Source organism: Suncus etruscus, chromosome 10 (assembly GCF_024139225.1).
Source record: "Suncus etruscus isolate mSunEtr1 chromosome 10, mSunEtr1.pri.cur, whole genome shotgun sequence".
Taxonomy (NCBI): Eukaryota; Metazoa; Chordata; class Mammalia; order Eulipotyphla; family Soricidae; genus Suncus; species Suncus etruscus.
Window position 1 is genome coordinate 11530732 of NC_064857.1, and position 16500 is coordinate 11547231.

The 16500-nt window shown below is 34.2% G+C and overlaps 1 protein-coding gene across 1 annotated transcript in view; it reads left to right on the plus strand.

The window, feature by feature from the left end:
• Positions 1 to 4009: 4009 nt before the first annotated feature.
• Positions 4010 to 16500, plus strand: part of CNGB3 (cyclic nucleotide gated channel subunit beta 3) — a 152201-nt gene continuing 139710 nt past the window's right edge. Inside the window, exons 1-2 of the mRNA XM_049782420.1 lie at positions 4010 to 4120; positions 6126 to 6207. Of these exons, the coding sequence (XP_049638377.1) occupies positions 4010 to 4120; positions 6126 to 6207 (193 nt within the window). The remainder of the gene's footprint in view (positions 4121 to 6125; positions 6208 to 16500) is intronic.

The following is a 16500-nucleotide window of genomic DNA, read 5'->3' on the forward strand; positions in this document are numbered from 1 at the left end:
CACAAACAAGTTTACTTAGTATTAATTGTTACAACACAAAGACAAATAAAATCATCAAAACTTAACAAAGGACCAATTAGAAATGAGTGTTAACACCATCTCTCCTTGATGTTACTAAAGCCAGTGTCTAAGGATTTTCTGGGCTGTTGTGCTAGTTGAAACTTCTGTATTACAGTGCAGGCTCACTGAGGTTGGTATATTACGATGTAGCTTTCCCATTAGACCTCTTGTGATACTCCTGAGCTGATAGAATTATTAAATATTAAGGAGTCTTATAGCTGCATCCAGGATTTACAGGTGTAAAACAAAAATGGTTGCATGAAAGATTAAATCACAGAGCTGGGGCATTTCTGTCAGAGGGTTGGGAATTGGGCGGGCTGCTGCAATCTATGCAAAATGAGGAATCTGCTCCTTTCCCCCTCCAATATCTGAGAATGCCACAGGATCAGACTACCTGGAGAGTATTGGCAGCCATTATTTTCTTTTGGAACTTGGTAGAGAGCTGGGATATTTTTCTTTATATCCAGTACTTTTTTTAAAAGCTGAATGGTTAAAGGATAATGTTAAGACTTAATGCTTTATACTATAAAAATCCATCTTAAATTGTGATTATCCAACTGTGAATTGTTTTATATAATGAATCTACTGCAGTTAAGAGGCAGTTGAGTCTTTGTATATTAGACTCTAATAGATGGACCGTGAAAAATATTTCAGTGTTCATGTAGCCAACCTGAAACCAAAACCAAAATCCGGTAGAGTTATGAAAAATAAAAATAGCTATTGGTTATTAGTATTAAACACAAAATAAAGTAAAATTGGGTTAAATAATAAAGAAAAGGATAGGGAAGAAAAGGACAAAATATATAGTTGATTAGCAATGCATGAATAACAACAAACATACACAAAGAATGTCCAGAGACATAGCACAGCAAGTCAGGTGTTTTAATGATTTTTCTGGTGCTACAAATATTTTTATTTTTAAATAAATTATGTAATTGAATCACTGTGAGATACAGTTACAAAGTTGTTCATGGTCAAATTTTAGTCACACAACGTCCAACACCCTTCACCAGTGCACATTTCCCACCACCAATTTCAGTGAGACATCACCTCATCCATGAGAATGACGTACATCAAAAGCATTGCAAACACTATATCAGTAGGGATATAATTGTGTTTGTCCGCTATGGAACAGCACAGAGATTACTTAAAAAAAATGAAAATGGAAAATACCATATGATTCAGCAATGTCACTCTTAGATCTTTATGTGGAAGGTGCAAGAACAGTAAGTTAAATGGTATTTCACTGTCAGAGAGATAAGGTGTTTCTTTTGCATGTAGACAACCAGGTTGGTACTTGCCACCATATATGGTCCCCTTTAAATCTAAGAATGATGCCTAAGCACAGAGCTAGAAGTTAGACCTGGATACCACTTGGTGTGGGTCCACAAAAAAAATTAATTTAAATATTATTTCATCCCTATTTTCATAGAATTGACTCACAATGACCAAAAGGTAGAATCGACCAAAATGTTTATTGACAAATGACTGAATGAACAGCTGTGATATATGCTCAGAAGTATAATAGTACCCCATTAAAAATGTTAAGTTGTTGCCTTTAAAGTGCAAATATAGTTCAAACATAAGATGATTATGGTTAGTAAAGTGAGGAAATAAAATATAAGTATTATATGGTTTCACACCTATGTGAAATCCAAATACCATATATAATGACTCAATGGAAAATTTGGTGCTTATCTGAAAATGAAAGACAGCTAGAAACTACAGACCAAAAAAATTTGTTTTTGTGACACATGGTAGTACTAAGAACTTACTCCTAGTTCTGTGCTCATAAATTACTCCTGGTTGTCTTTAGGCTACCAGGGGTCTTCAAACTACGGCCCACAGGCCACATATTGTATTTATTCCCATTTTGTTTCTTCACTTCTAAATAAGATATATACAGTGTGCATAGAAATTTGTTCATAATTTTTGTTTTTACTATAATCTGGCCCTCCAACAGTCTGAAGGACAGTGAACTGGCCCCCTGTTTAAAAAGTTTGAGGACCCCTGGTACACTCTAGGTGGCATAGATCAAACTCCAGGTTAAAAACATGCAAAACAAGCATCTTATCCCCGTACAATCTTTCCATACCCTCAAGGGATCATTTTTATAATGAGATGACACTGGAACTTAAGGAAGAGGGAATGAGTCTTCTGCACATAAATAATATGATGCTATATTATTTAAATTCTGCAGTATTATAAGTTAATGATAAAACAACGTAAAAACTAAACATAAAAGCAATGTGCATATTCCATATTGCCACTCTCTATACAGGCTGAAATATCACCCCTGAAAATTTAATGTTGAAGTTCTAACATCTAAAACCTCTAAACATGTCTATATGTTGGTAAGGATGTTGCAGTTATTCAAGTTAAGATGAGGTCTATGAAGTAGAGCTAATGTGTTGTACATTATATTTATAAACTGAGAGAGTTTGGATACAAATATGAATAGTGAAGACACAATAAGAAGCTGACCATCTATAAGCCAAGAAGAAAATTGAAAGAGTTCCTTCCCTTTTGCTCATCTGAAGAAAAAAAGAAAGAAAAGCTTGCTGATGTCTTGATCAAAGAAATCAGAGATTGTAAGAGATGCAGAATAGTCTCACTCATCTATGGGTTTTAAGAAAAATGAAAGACATTCTTGCAATAATTTTCAGAGACATGAAGCTCACCATAAAGAGTGATTAGTGCAGTTAGAGAAATAACTACATTGAGAACTACCCTAACAATGAGAATGAATGAGGGAAGTAGAAAGACTTTACAGGCGGGCGTGGGGTGGGGAGGAGGGAGATTTGGGACATTGGGGATGGGAATGTTGCACTGGTGAAGGGGAATGTTCTTCACATGACTGAAACCCAACCACAATCATGTTTGTAATCAAGGTGTTTAAATAAAGATATTAATTTTTTGTGGTTTTTTTTTGTTTGTTTGTTTGTTTGTTTGTTTGTTTTTTTGGATCACACCCGGCAGTGTTCAGGGGTTATTCCTGGCTCCAGGATCAGAAATTGCTCCTGGCAGGCACGGGGGACCATATGGGGCTCCGGGATTCAAACCGATGTCCTCTATGCTATCTCTCCGGCCCCTAAAGATATTAATTTAAAAAAAGAAAGGAACATTTCTGTGTTTAAGCATTGATATCTCTCTCTGTCTCTCTGTCTCTGTCTCTCTGTCTCTCTGTCTCTCTGTCTCTCTGTCTCTCTGTCTCTCTGTCTCTATGTCTCTCTGTCTCTCTCTCTCTTTCTCTCTCTCTCTCTTCCTACCACCCCTGTTTAATTCCTGCATGATTATAATTATGAATCTGAGATGAATATTGAGGATATTGGGAGTGTGAAGCAGTTTTTCATTTTTATTATTTTCTGAGGAAATTAATCAACCAAATCTACTAATATAGTCAAGCAATAAAATCCCAATTGCTAATAATAAAAATGAACCACCAGAAGATAAAAAGGAAGCTTACAGGTAGTTACTTTTTGGCTCAGAACTAGAGATAGGAACCTTGGGAGAATGAACTATCACTTTATAAGCTCTCTGCACATCTTACTTTTTTCATCATTTTTATGAATTTCTTTGAATAAAATCAGATATATGAAGACAATTGATAATTAGAAGGAAAAGAAACCCAGTGAGTTATATGATCACATTAAAACCATTCAAATCAACAATAAAATTTAGTCTTATCCTCCACTTTTAAATTATTCACAAGGGCATTTTGACTCTCTAAAGTTCATAAACAGAATTCAAATCATTCAAGCAGAAGTAATTTTCTGCTTTTAAGCCAAAGCCCTTACTAGCTAGAGAGTTGCCTCTAGGAATTAACCAGAACAAATCCTGATTAAAGAACTAATTGGCTTGTCTACTAATGAAAAGAAAAACAAAATCCATTTTCAACTTCAAGACGCAGAGTCATAAAAAACAAGTTTTTCGAACCAATTTGGAGAAAATGTTTAAATCACTGATAATAAAATTCAACAAAGTGACACCTGGAGAAAGGAATGAAGAGAATCACCAAGATACAGATCCAAGCAATCAGAATCAGCAACCCTTGAGACAGGTATGATCCTGATATTTCTAAGTCAGTCTTGATTTTAATCATTTGTTTGCTTATATATTTTAGTAAACTGTAATGTCTGAATAGCCTACAGCTTAGTTGATTACTATCTTGTTTATAGACTATCTATGGTGTCTGTTCACATTATTTTATGAAAAACTGTGACTTAAAATAGAATGATAAACATTTAAAAGACTGTATTAATGTTTGAAAAAACACTCCTTGGTTTCTTGGTGCTGATTTTCATTCTACCATCATCCAAAATAAAATATTTGTGAATATTATATTGATAATATGATGTGTTTCCAACAAAACATTGTCAAATACCCAAGAATTAGTGACTTTTTAAATCAATCTAGACCTTGGATGAGCTCAGTTTTGCCACTTAGGTAAGTTGGCAGTGTTTGGAAATAAATGTAATTGTATCCGTTTTGGAGTAGGAATCTTTTTAATATCTAGTGGGAAAGTCAGAAATGCTGGTAAGCATTCTAGTATGAATAGAACAGTCCTTCGCAACAGAGTTTTACTGACTTCAAAATTCCAGCACAGTCAAAGTGAGGGTCCCATTGCAGACCAGAATTATATAAATTATAAGTATTTATCTAAAGAACAAAAATTGTATCTGTTCATACCTATGTTATCCAAACTATATATAGTAGAACTAAACACATAGTAGGTTTGTTCTAAATAGTAATACTATAATTATTAAATTATGATTAAGTTATATATTTCATTCTAAAGTAATAATGTTACTAATAATCATAAATAATAATCATAACCAGTGTTCACTTAAATTACCAGACAATTTTCATGAATTACTAATTAATCTAAAAGAAATACTAAAAGTTTTCAGAGCCATAATTAATGATGGAGATATTTATGTACAATATCTCAGCATGATCAGAAGCCAAATGCTTTATCAGGACTTCATAATGTATGCAAAATTCTATACCTTTCTAGCCACTTAATTGTTATCCTCTTCTATACCATTAGAATAATACATTCTTGATAAGTGCTCATGATAAAAATGAAGCTTAAGTCACCTGATTTACTTGTTATCTAATTCTTTACTTTTTATTTAAAATATTTTTGACAGTCTGTAAATAATACCAAACTGTGCATCAGGCTTACAAAAACTTTCTAGATCTTGTTCCCACTTTCTTCTCAAGCCTCACTTCCTGTCATTTTCTTTCAACCATTTCTACTGTAATATCTATGTTTGTATATAATTTGGCCTTAGGCTTTTGTTAATTATGCATCTAATGACTGAAGCATACTTTATGTCTTATTCATATGACAAACAAAAAGGTTATCTTTGTAAAATCAAGTCATTTATATTTGGATAGTCCTATTCACTTTCCTTCAATTTTATTAAAATTGATAAGTTTATCTTTATACCCACCTACCCTCTAAAAACACTGACTCATCACCCATAATATTAGCATCTATTTGCCTGTGATGACCTTGGAAGTCAGTCTTTCTGTGTTTTAACCTTACGTCTTTGAAATTTTTGCCAAAGCAAAGCCTCAAGTTAGTACATGCTGGCCAAGTTCACTGGGAAATGCCAATATTATTGGAAAAGATTAGATGCTCCAATAAATAATGAGGTAGAAGCTAATGAATTCATGGAGAGAAGAAAGAGAAGCATGACTAGAGGGACTAAGCTACTTTTATCTAATATTTTAAGTTCTACCACTATCCACCCAGACCAGAACCAAAACTAAGCTAAGCCTGTGGAAAGTAAGGACCATAACTGGGATAAGCATGGACATAAGAGATACAGCACTCACATTAAGAAAACAAAGTTTCCAGGAACAAAATTCCTGTAAGTTTGAGATTTATGTTCAATAGCAGAAGTAAAAAATATTCAACCATATTCATTACTATTTAGCATATAAAATAAAAGATTGATTTAAATGAATAGATTTATCATTAGAAACTTACATTTCTATTGAGCTCTTTACAATGTAGAAAGCAAAATTTATTTGATTTGTTTATTTTCTAGAAGGAAGAAAAAGAAAGTGAAAAGAAGCACCTCAAAATCAAGATGAATCAAGTCACATTTGCTGAATCACTCAACACAATACAAGGTCAGCACCCAAATATGCAGGCGAAAAACTGAAAAGCAAAAGAAAGCTTCTCTGAAATGTATTGTCCAGTGAGATACTTTTCCTTGACCAGCTAATTTATAGAAAGCTGGCCTTAAGACTATTTGAATATATGAAAATTTACAAGAATAGTATTTCTTTATTTAGTGCTAAAGTAAAAAAGATCCTTCCACTTCACCAATTATTGTGTGAAACACAAGGTTTCTATACAGTGGTAAAGAATACGGGTCAAGTTTGTGTTAACATAAACATATAATGAACAATCTTTCATAGTAGGGTATTATGAAAATAATAAACTAGAGGTGGATTGTTGTTCAATGTTTATACCTTTGCTTGTACCCCTTCAAATTATTTCCCTTATAAATTTCATAAATACTCCTAGAGCTACCACATTACTTTCTACTTTGACTATTATAAATACATATAAAATCAAATTTAAAAAATTTTATTGAGGTCATTGTGAATTACAAATCTTTCACAGTTGTATTTCAGGCATTTAGTGACAGTGAATTAGGGCCATTCCCATCACCAGTGCTGACCTCCCTCCACCATAGTTCCCCGCATGCATCCCAAACTTCCACCCCCTAGCCCCCGGGACTGCTAGTGTAACAGGTCCATTTTATGTTTAGCTTGTTATAATTTGGGTCTCTTGATACTGTTGTCATTGACTTTAACTTGGGTATTTAGATATGACCTCTTTTTTTCTTTCCACTCAATGTTCCTGAGACCACTTGGCTCCTGGGCCCCATCCACTCCCTAATAATTTTCCAAGTAACTACTGGACATACAGACCTGTATATTCCATTCGCTGTGATCCCAAAGAAGGCATATCTAAAATAATTTTTTTCTCCCTCTCCAAATAAACCCCCATTTCCAGTTAAATTCTGTTTTAATCTCATTATTTTTTCAGTGTTCCAAGCTCAAAATCTTTATCTTTTATTTCTCTATCTAGGAATAAGAGACAAAATTATCAAATCTTATCTGTATAGTAAATCACTCAAAATTCCTTAAAATAGTGACTCTCAAATCTATTACATTTATTTCTGTTCCCACCATTTATATTGGTTCAGGTTTTTTTCTATAACTAATTCACCACACTACTGCTAGCATCTCAAAGTGGTCCCTTTGGTTAGGGATCTATTTCACCCATCTCTCATCTTTTCTCCAAACCAAACACTGACCAAGTTACTTTATAGTAAGTACCATTTTCAATGCAGAAACTTTGCATAACTTACAGAATATGTTTCTGAAAATCAGCATGTGTGTAAGCCTAAAAGTTTATTTTTATCTACCACTTATCATGCAATTGATTACTTTATCTAAGTTTATTCTCCTTAATTATTCCATTTTGGTAAATAATAATGGGTCTTACATCCTAAAAAAATACTTTTATATTATCTAGCTAATCTCTTGGTTTCCTCAACATGCTGCCTATAAGTAAAATTACAGTGTTTCTCCATTTAGCAAAATTGCCTCAAGATCTATCCAGGCTATTATATGTGGAAGGATTCAATTTCATTAAGAATGAAATAGTGTTCCATTAAATATATACATATATAAAATAAATGATGAAACATATTTACACATGCATGTCTTTATATACACATATATAAATAACACATATAAAGTACATAATCTGATCTAACATCTGACCATTCCACTTTGGATATTTCCAGTTATTTACAATTATAGTACTGTATAAACATGAAGATGCACATATCTCTTTGAATTAGCATTTTTGTATATGTGGGATAAGAAGTGGAATACTAGTTATTATGAAATTTCTATTTTTAATTTTGAGAATCTTCATTTTATTTCCCATGATTGAAGATTTGATATTCCTATAGTGTATAAATTTTCTTTCATCCATATCTTCTTCAAAATGTGTTGTTCCTTGTCTTTTGGAAATAGCTGTTTCCAAAGGTGCTTGGTTTGCATGTTTGATAGTAAGGGATGATGAAAATTACTTCTTGTGCAAATGGACACTCTTGCATCTTAATTGATTAAGTGTCCTGCCAAATCTCCTGCCTATTTTGTTTATTTTTTGTGGGGGACACCCTGAGCTCAGTCAGGAGTTACTCCTGGCTTTGTGCTCAGAAATTATTTATGTCCAGTTTAGGGGGCCATTTGGGAGGAATGCCAGAGATTGAACCCAACTCAGTAGTGTGCAAAGCAAACCCCCTACCAACTGTGCTGTGGTTCCACCCCCTATTTGAAGCAGGTTAATTTTCTGGTTTTGTTTTTTGTTTTATATGAATTTGGGGATAAAACCAAAGTAAAAAAGAACCAGTGCTGCTCCTCAAGTTACTCTTTCTCTGCCTCCAAGAGATGTTTATAGAGTCACATATTATTCTGAGATCAAACTGGGGTAAGAAGCATTTATGCAAGTGATTTATATTAATAAATAATTTACATTAATAAATAATTTAAATTTAATAAAGGATCTATGGCCATTTAGAACCTCTTTATCAACTAGGTAATATTTGCTTTATAAAATATACTTGGAAATTTTACCTTCTATTCAATTTTATAGGAGAGTTTCAGAAGAATAGATATTAATTGTTCCATAAAAGATTGGTTGAGTTCACTAATAAATCCATCTGACCCAGGAATTTTGTTTGTTGGGTTTTGGGAAGAGACTGAAAAGAGTAACAAAAATTATTATTTTTGATGAATATTTTTTTCCTAATGGTTAAGACTTGAAACATTGCATGTACCTGAAAATGTTCCCATTCATTAGAACTTGTCCAATTTGTTCTCACATAATTTTCTTAATAATCTCATAGTAAAAAACACTTTTCTTTAGTGTGCATTCCATTTTTTTTAGAATTTTGTTTTCCACTCTCTATGAGTTTAGATAAAAGTTTCTTTGTATTTTGCTCTTTTCTTTTCAAATAATCACACCTCTTGGTTTGATTAACTTTTAAAATATCATTTACATCTGTTATTTTTTTATTTATACTCTACATTTTTATTAATACCTTCATTAAGCATGCTTTGGAATTTTATTTGTTTTCTAGTTCACTTACGTGAGAATTTGGTATTTATTTGTGGCTTTTTGACTTATTGAAAGGGGCACATTCAATAGTGCTCGGGGCTTACTCCTAGCTCTACTCTTAGTGCTCACTCTTGGTAGTTCTCAGGAAACCATCAAGGATCAAATTCAGGGATTTAACTCAGGTTGGTCAGGAGTAGAACTCAGATTGGCCTTGTGCAAAATAAATGCTCTACTTACTATACTATCATTCTGTCCCTTATTTGTGATTCTTATCTGGGCAGTTGAAAGAAATGTGCATCTGATGTTTTGGGAAGGAATGTTTATATATATTGGAATAATTGTAAAGCTCCATAGCCAAATTCAGCTATTCAAACTTTTAAATATTCAGATATATGGCGAAAGTAATCAAAAGTTTTTCTTTTTTTTACATTTATATTCAATTACTTGAAAAATTGCCAAACTGTTTTTGATAGTGACTATTCCATTATACATTTCCATTAGAAGCAGGTTGTGGCACCCAATTTTTCTGTTTTTCTTTTAATATTTTATTTAAACACCTTGATTACTAACATGATTGTGGTTGGGTTTCAGTCATGCAAAGAACACCCCCATCACCAGTGCAACATTCCCATCACCAATGTCACAAATTTTCTTTAATTTTTACCAACAACTCTGGAATATTGCTCAGTTTTTAGAATTATGAGGGAGATTTTTATTGAAAATAAATAATTTTTATTGAAAATAATTATATGTGGCTAATAAGTAGAGTGAAGACAAAGTGAAATACCCTAGAGTAGGAACTAAATTTAAACTAGCTAAAGACAAACAAAAAGAATGGGAAAGTGAAAGACAAAAAAGAAAGGTACAAAGAGTTGACATGTGACTCAGATGACACAACACATACCTTGCAATGAAAGTCCCTAGGTTTAATCCTACCATTAAATGCCTTTCTAAGTACTACAGGGAGAAATTCAAGGAAGAAAAATAAACCAGAATTTTAAAAGAACATAGCATAAACAATACTGATATTATAGTGACATTAAATTATTTTCTATGAGTTATTATATAATAGTGTTGATTTCCAATTTACAGTTCTCATAAAAAATGACCTTGTTAAAATAACACTACAGATAATATTTCTATATAACAAGTTTATTTTAATTGTCACCACATTTCTTTCAAAGTGTGCTTGCAAGCTTAAATTTTCATAGTGGCTAATAAAAATTTTTGTGACCATTTCATTTAACAGAAGTCCCATTTGAATAGGAAGGAGAAGTGGCTCTATTTAAATCTCCAGACTTAGCACGTCTTCAGGACTTTAATTGGAATAACAGTTAAATTTAAGATATTTTGTCTTTAACAAGAAAAATTATTAGTGCTTAAAAAGTCTCTTATTTGGGCTGTGTAATTTTGTATTCTTTACTTCAAAACATGCAGGCACAATGTCACACACATTGATTTTAATAATTGAATGCCCTTCTTGAAGCATGGTTTAATTTATATCTGACATGGAAATTAAGAGTATAATACAATCGGGCCCTCTTTTGATTACAATCACTTTTCAGAATCTTCCAGTTTTAGGGATATAGCATATTTTCCTAAATAAATGATTTGGTATCCATAGAAGACTTACAAATTACTCACCTAATGTGTTTGGTACCATAAGAGTTGATTTGTATAGAAAGGGTTCAAAGTTAAGTGTACATACCTAATAGTAGGTACAGAAGCCTCAATAATGGCCTCTCAAAGAAAAACACACCCTCATCTACAAAATTTATAAATGTGTTACATAGTTGGGATATGCTAATATTTTAAGTGAACAATATAAGAATCATTGGTGACCCAGTGAGGCTTGAATAAAACCCCTATGATGATGAAACAGCAGAAAAATATACCACTGTTGGGATATTTCCAGAAAAAAAGAGTGAATATTGCCATATCCTCGATGTCTAAAAGTACCATAGAAAGAAACCCAATTAAAAGCATCTCAAGGCATATCTTATTCAGAATAATGAAAACTACAGATAAAAAGAGAATATAAAGAGCAACTCTATCAAAAAAAATTAAGTACAAAGAAATATTAAGTTTACAGAAGATTTATCATAAGGAACCCTCCAGGCCTGAAGGCATTGTTAGAATATTATTTAAAAAGTCAATGAAATTATAGTCTCACCAAGAATATTGTACCCAGGGCTGAAGCTATGGTGCAGTAGTAGGGCATTTGCCTTGCACTTGGCTGACACATGGCTCAATCCTTCGGCGTCCCATATGGTCCCCCTTGCCAGGAGCAATTTCTGAGCACATAGCCAGGAGTAACCCCTGAGTGTCACCAGGTATGGCCCAAAATAAAAATAATATATTGTACCCAGTCAGAATTTAATTCATATTTGAAGGCAGAATACACAGGATAAGCAACAGCTCAGTAGTTTTATAGATTCAAAGCTGATCTTAAGAGATGAACTGAAGGGTCTACTTTAAAGAAATTCCTCTGATTCAATGTTAATATGTACCTAAAATATTGCTGTGAATGATATGTAAGCCACTTTGGTTAAAATAAAAATTATATTAAAAAAAAAGAAAGATGGGCCCCATAGACACATTAATCTTCTACAATAAGATAGTGCTAAATTCTATGACAATAATCTCTCTCAAAGATAAAATAAATGAGGGCCAGAGAAATATCACAGCAGTAGAGTATTTGCCTTGCATGCAGCTAACCCAGGACACCATATCTGTAGAAAAAAATGAAAGTCTTATGATCATATCAATAGATGCAAGGCATTTGACAATTCCAACGCCTATTCATGATAAAAAAAAAAAAAAAAACTCTTAAGATGGAAATCGAAAAAACTTCCTCAATTTAGTCAAAGCCATTTACCACAAGACTATTGCAAACTGAGTGTTTCCTCTAAGGTCTGGCACAAGTCAAGGTTGCCCTCTCGCCACTTCTATTCAGTATAGTACTGGAAATATTTGCTGTAAAAATTAGGCAAGAAAAAGATATCAAGGACATATTGATAGGAAAAAAAGTCTAGCTTTCACTGTTATATTTTTTTAATTTAATCACCATCTACAAAAAAATTCATACTGGAATTTCTGTCATAGATTTCTCACTTAAAAAAAAGCTGAATACTTTAATCCATCTGCCAACAGTTCCCAAACTGACCAGTCAGGGTCATCTCAAGAGGGAGATGAATCCTGCTCAATGTCATGAAGAGGATTATATAGGACAGGGATATAATAAGTTTCTAGCTTTCTATTGATCTTTAAAATGATTGGCTGTTGTCTAGGGATATCTTCCTATTGCTCCTTTGTGTCCTTCCCTGATAGGACCTGGTATGGCCAAGTAGCTTGAGGTAATGTTAAATGTAAATAGGCTTGAGGAAAACTAATTTAGGGCTTACACCATGTAGTCCTTACAAAATAGCACCTCTCCCTGATCAGGACCTGAGAAGAAGCCTGCCATATGGCCTTTACCAGATGGCATACATCCTTGTTCAGAACCCAGGTTCCAACATTTCCTCTTCTTCTTGTGGACCTGAGTCAAATTTTTGACTCTCCTTGAGGTTCCTCATCCTTGTCCCTACTTGTGGGCACATACTGGAACCTTAGCTCAATCAGCTTAATCGGGGAGGTTTCCCAGGGTGATTGAACCACTTATCATACCAGGTGGCAGAATATTTCCATTGCCTTTCCCACTTCTGCAACTTAACCTTCACCTGCTGCAGTGTCTCAGAGATGACCCCTGACTTGTTATCATAGAAACATGAAAACAGCAATGCTTCAGGAAGAGTAGGTCATTTCTGCCTGTTCTGGAGAGCAACTTCTCCTAACATCGTGATAGAAAATTATCTTCCCATATGAGTGTCCACTTGTTGGAGAGTTAAGGTGCATGTCTTCCTTGTCAAGGGAGGCCACTCCTACACTAGTTGCTATAGGAGCTGGAATAAGGGAATGAACCTCTTCCAGTGAGGATGATAATTCTACTCAACTTGTTGTCAACCACTTTCTCTGCCAGAAATATCACCTGAGGATGTTGAATGACCATGATGCAAAACTTACCTGGGTTTGCAAAAGTAATGGCAACCACACAGGGGTCAGTCTCTTGGTACATGCAAAGTCATATCCCATTTGGTTTCCAATGAGAATTACTTCCTCATGTAGCTATATTGGCCTCTACAGCCTCATTGCAATAGTCCCTAAAGGGGAGGGGACCCTGGTGGGTGGCCCTCATTGGTGAGTAAGAAGCACATGTCCTTGCCTTGTATTCCCTGCAGGGTGGTTCTCCTCTCAGACTCAGGCAACCAGAGTCTGTTGTCTGGACCACTCTCACTCCCTTGAGGTATGGGGATCTAGGGTTCAAGCATAATCATTAGTCTTTGGCCAATCCCAGTTGGGTAATATTGAGAAAACAGTAAATTGCTTCTATGTTCCTGAGTGCCTCTTTCCCTTCAGTTATTGGACCAAGAAAGAGGCACAGGGTTGTGTTGGGCTTACACTGGCACCTTAAGGCAGTGTTTAAAAAGCTTTCACTGTTTAAAAAACTTTTCACTTTTTTAGATGGAATGATACTATATTTAGAATATCCTAAAGACTCAGAAAAAGCTTCTGGAAACAATAGATTTGTATAGTTAAATGATAGTTTATGAAATTAATTTGCAAAAATGTATAGCTCTTCTATATACAGATAATGAAAGAGATGAAAGGGATATAGAAATAATACAATCACAATCGTGCCTCAGAAAAACATGTACATTGGAGTCAACTTAACTAGAGAGGTGAAGACCTATGCAAGGGAATATACAAAACACTGCTTCAAGAAATAGAAGACAACACAAAGAAATGAAAACATATTCTGCTCATGAATTGAAAGGATCAACATCATTAAAATTAAAATACTTCCCAAAGCACTGTACAGAATTCATCCAATCTCTATCACAATACCCATGATATTTTTTATAGAAGTGAAGCTTTCCTGAAATGAAACAACAAACATCCATGAATAAGTAACACAAACTTTGGCAAAAAGAAGATGGAAAGGATCACTTTCCCAACTTTAAATTCTAGTATAAACAATAATTTAACAGCATGGTACTGGAATAAAGACATACCCTCAGATCAATGAAACAGACTTGAATTTTTTGAAATGGACCTGCAGGTATAAAATATTTTAATCTTTGATAAAAGGGCAAAAAATACAAAGTCAAGCAAGGAGGTCATCTTCAACAAAAGGTGTTCAGAAAGCTGATCATTTGCATACAAAAAAGCAAACTCAAACCTCTATTTTATGCTGTGTACAAAGGTCAAATCAAAATGGATTAAATATCTTGATATCAGACCTGAAACCATAAGGTATATGGAGAAAAATATAAGCAAAACACTCTGCCACTGAAGCTAAAGGAATCTTCCAGAAGAAATACCACTGGCCAAGAAAGTGGAAGCAAAAATGAACAAATAGGACAATATTAAACTGAGACGCTCTGTGCCTTAAAGGAAATGGCGACTGGTGTACAAAAATTACACACAGAATGGGAGAAGCTATTCAGATAAGGGATTGATATCTAAGATATGCAAGTCACTGGCAGAAATCAACAAGAAGAAAACTAACCCATCCAAAAATTGGAAGAAGTTAATATACATTTGTCCAAATAAGAAATACAGGTGTAAAGGGGCACAAAGAAGAAATGCTTCACATTACTAATGCATCAGAGAGATGCAAATTGAAACAACAGTGAGATATCATCTTACACCCCACAGACTGGCACACATCACAAAGAGCAAGACCAATACTAGTGGAAATGTATAAACAGTCCATCATTTTTATAAAACAATATGGATATTCCCCCCAAAATATCTAGAAGTTGAACTTCTATTGAACCAGCAATACTAGTCCTAGTTATATACTTTAAGAACACACACACACACACACACACACACACACACACATTTTCATCACAGCAGTATTTTTACAAATTGCATTATTACAATAGCCAGAATCTGAAAACAACCCCAGAACAATCCCTAGAACAGATAAGTGGATTAAGAAACCAGGCACATCTATACAAAGGAATATTATGCAGCTGTTAGGAAAAATGAAGCCATAAAATTTGCTTATACATGGATGGCCCTGGAGAGTATTCTTCTGAGTGAAATGTGTCAGCGAGAGAGGGATAGATAGAATAACCTCACTCATTTATGGGATATAAGAAAAATATACAATATGGCAATATTATCCAGAAACAATAGAGAAGGGCCAGCAGGGTAAGTCCATTGTAGGAAGCTTGCCAGAAATAGTGGACCACTATGACTATAATTGTTTGAACTGATCCTTCAGAACAATCGTTGGATTTTGAACTGTAATAAAGTGATATGCATGGTACCTTTTCATTAACAATGGTCCAAACAAAAGGGTCTAAAAGGAAGAAAAGAAAGGGAGCGGGGAAGTAAAAATGCCTTCCCACAGGCAGGCAATGGGGAGGGTGGAAGAGAAACTGGGGAGATTGGTGATTGGAAATGTTCATGAGTGAAAGGTGTATATTGTTAATGCTGAAACTCAATCATGAACAACTTTGTGATCACGGTATTTAAATCAAAGGACAAAAGAGCAATTGTCGAACTTTAGAAATGTTCTTTTGGGTTGGTGCCTGGTACTAGGAAGAACCAAGAAAAGAGAGAAATGAATAAACATTGCATAGGAAATGTTTAAAACTTTAGCCTAGAGAAAGAAAAATGATATGCTTTATAGTTTGATTGATAGAGTAAATTCCTATTCATTTTAATTCAGCAATGAATAGAGACATAATCGGGGCCCTGTCAGTGGCCTGTGCTCATGCTAAGAAAACCTGTGGATAACTGAAACTGAAAGGCTATTCAGTGGATAAGGCAGCCTTAGGAGTTAATGATTTTCAGTGCCGCTCTTTTATAATCAGCATAATGGCATTTCTCAAGGCTGCTGCGTTTCTCTCTGCATAGCTATTCTGTACTGATCTCTTTCTCATCTTCCTTTTCTTTAGACCAAATTCCAGAGAGAGCTTTCTGTTCAGTTAGATAACAACCATTGTTCCCAATGTGAAGTATCCTTCCTGCCACCACCTAGGTCACTCACCAGCCAGATGACCATGATCTACTTCCTTTGGTCAGTTTGTCAACCTTATGTATATAATCAGTAACTGTCCCTGAATATAATATAGTACAAAGGTTTTTCCCCACCAAAGGTGGGGAGCATTGTTGCCACTAAAATGAGATTAAACACCCAACACGTACTCTGTTAGATATAT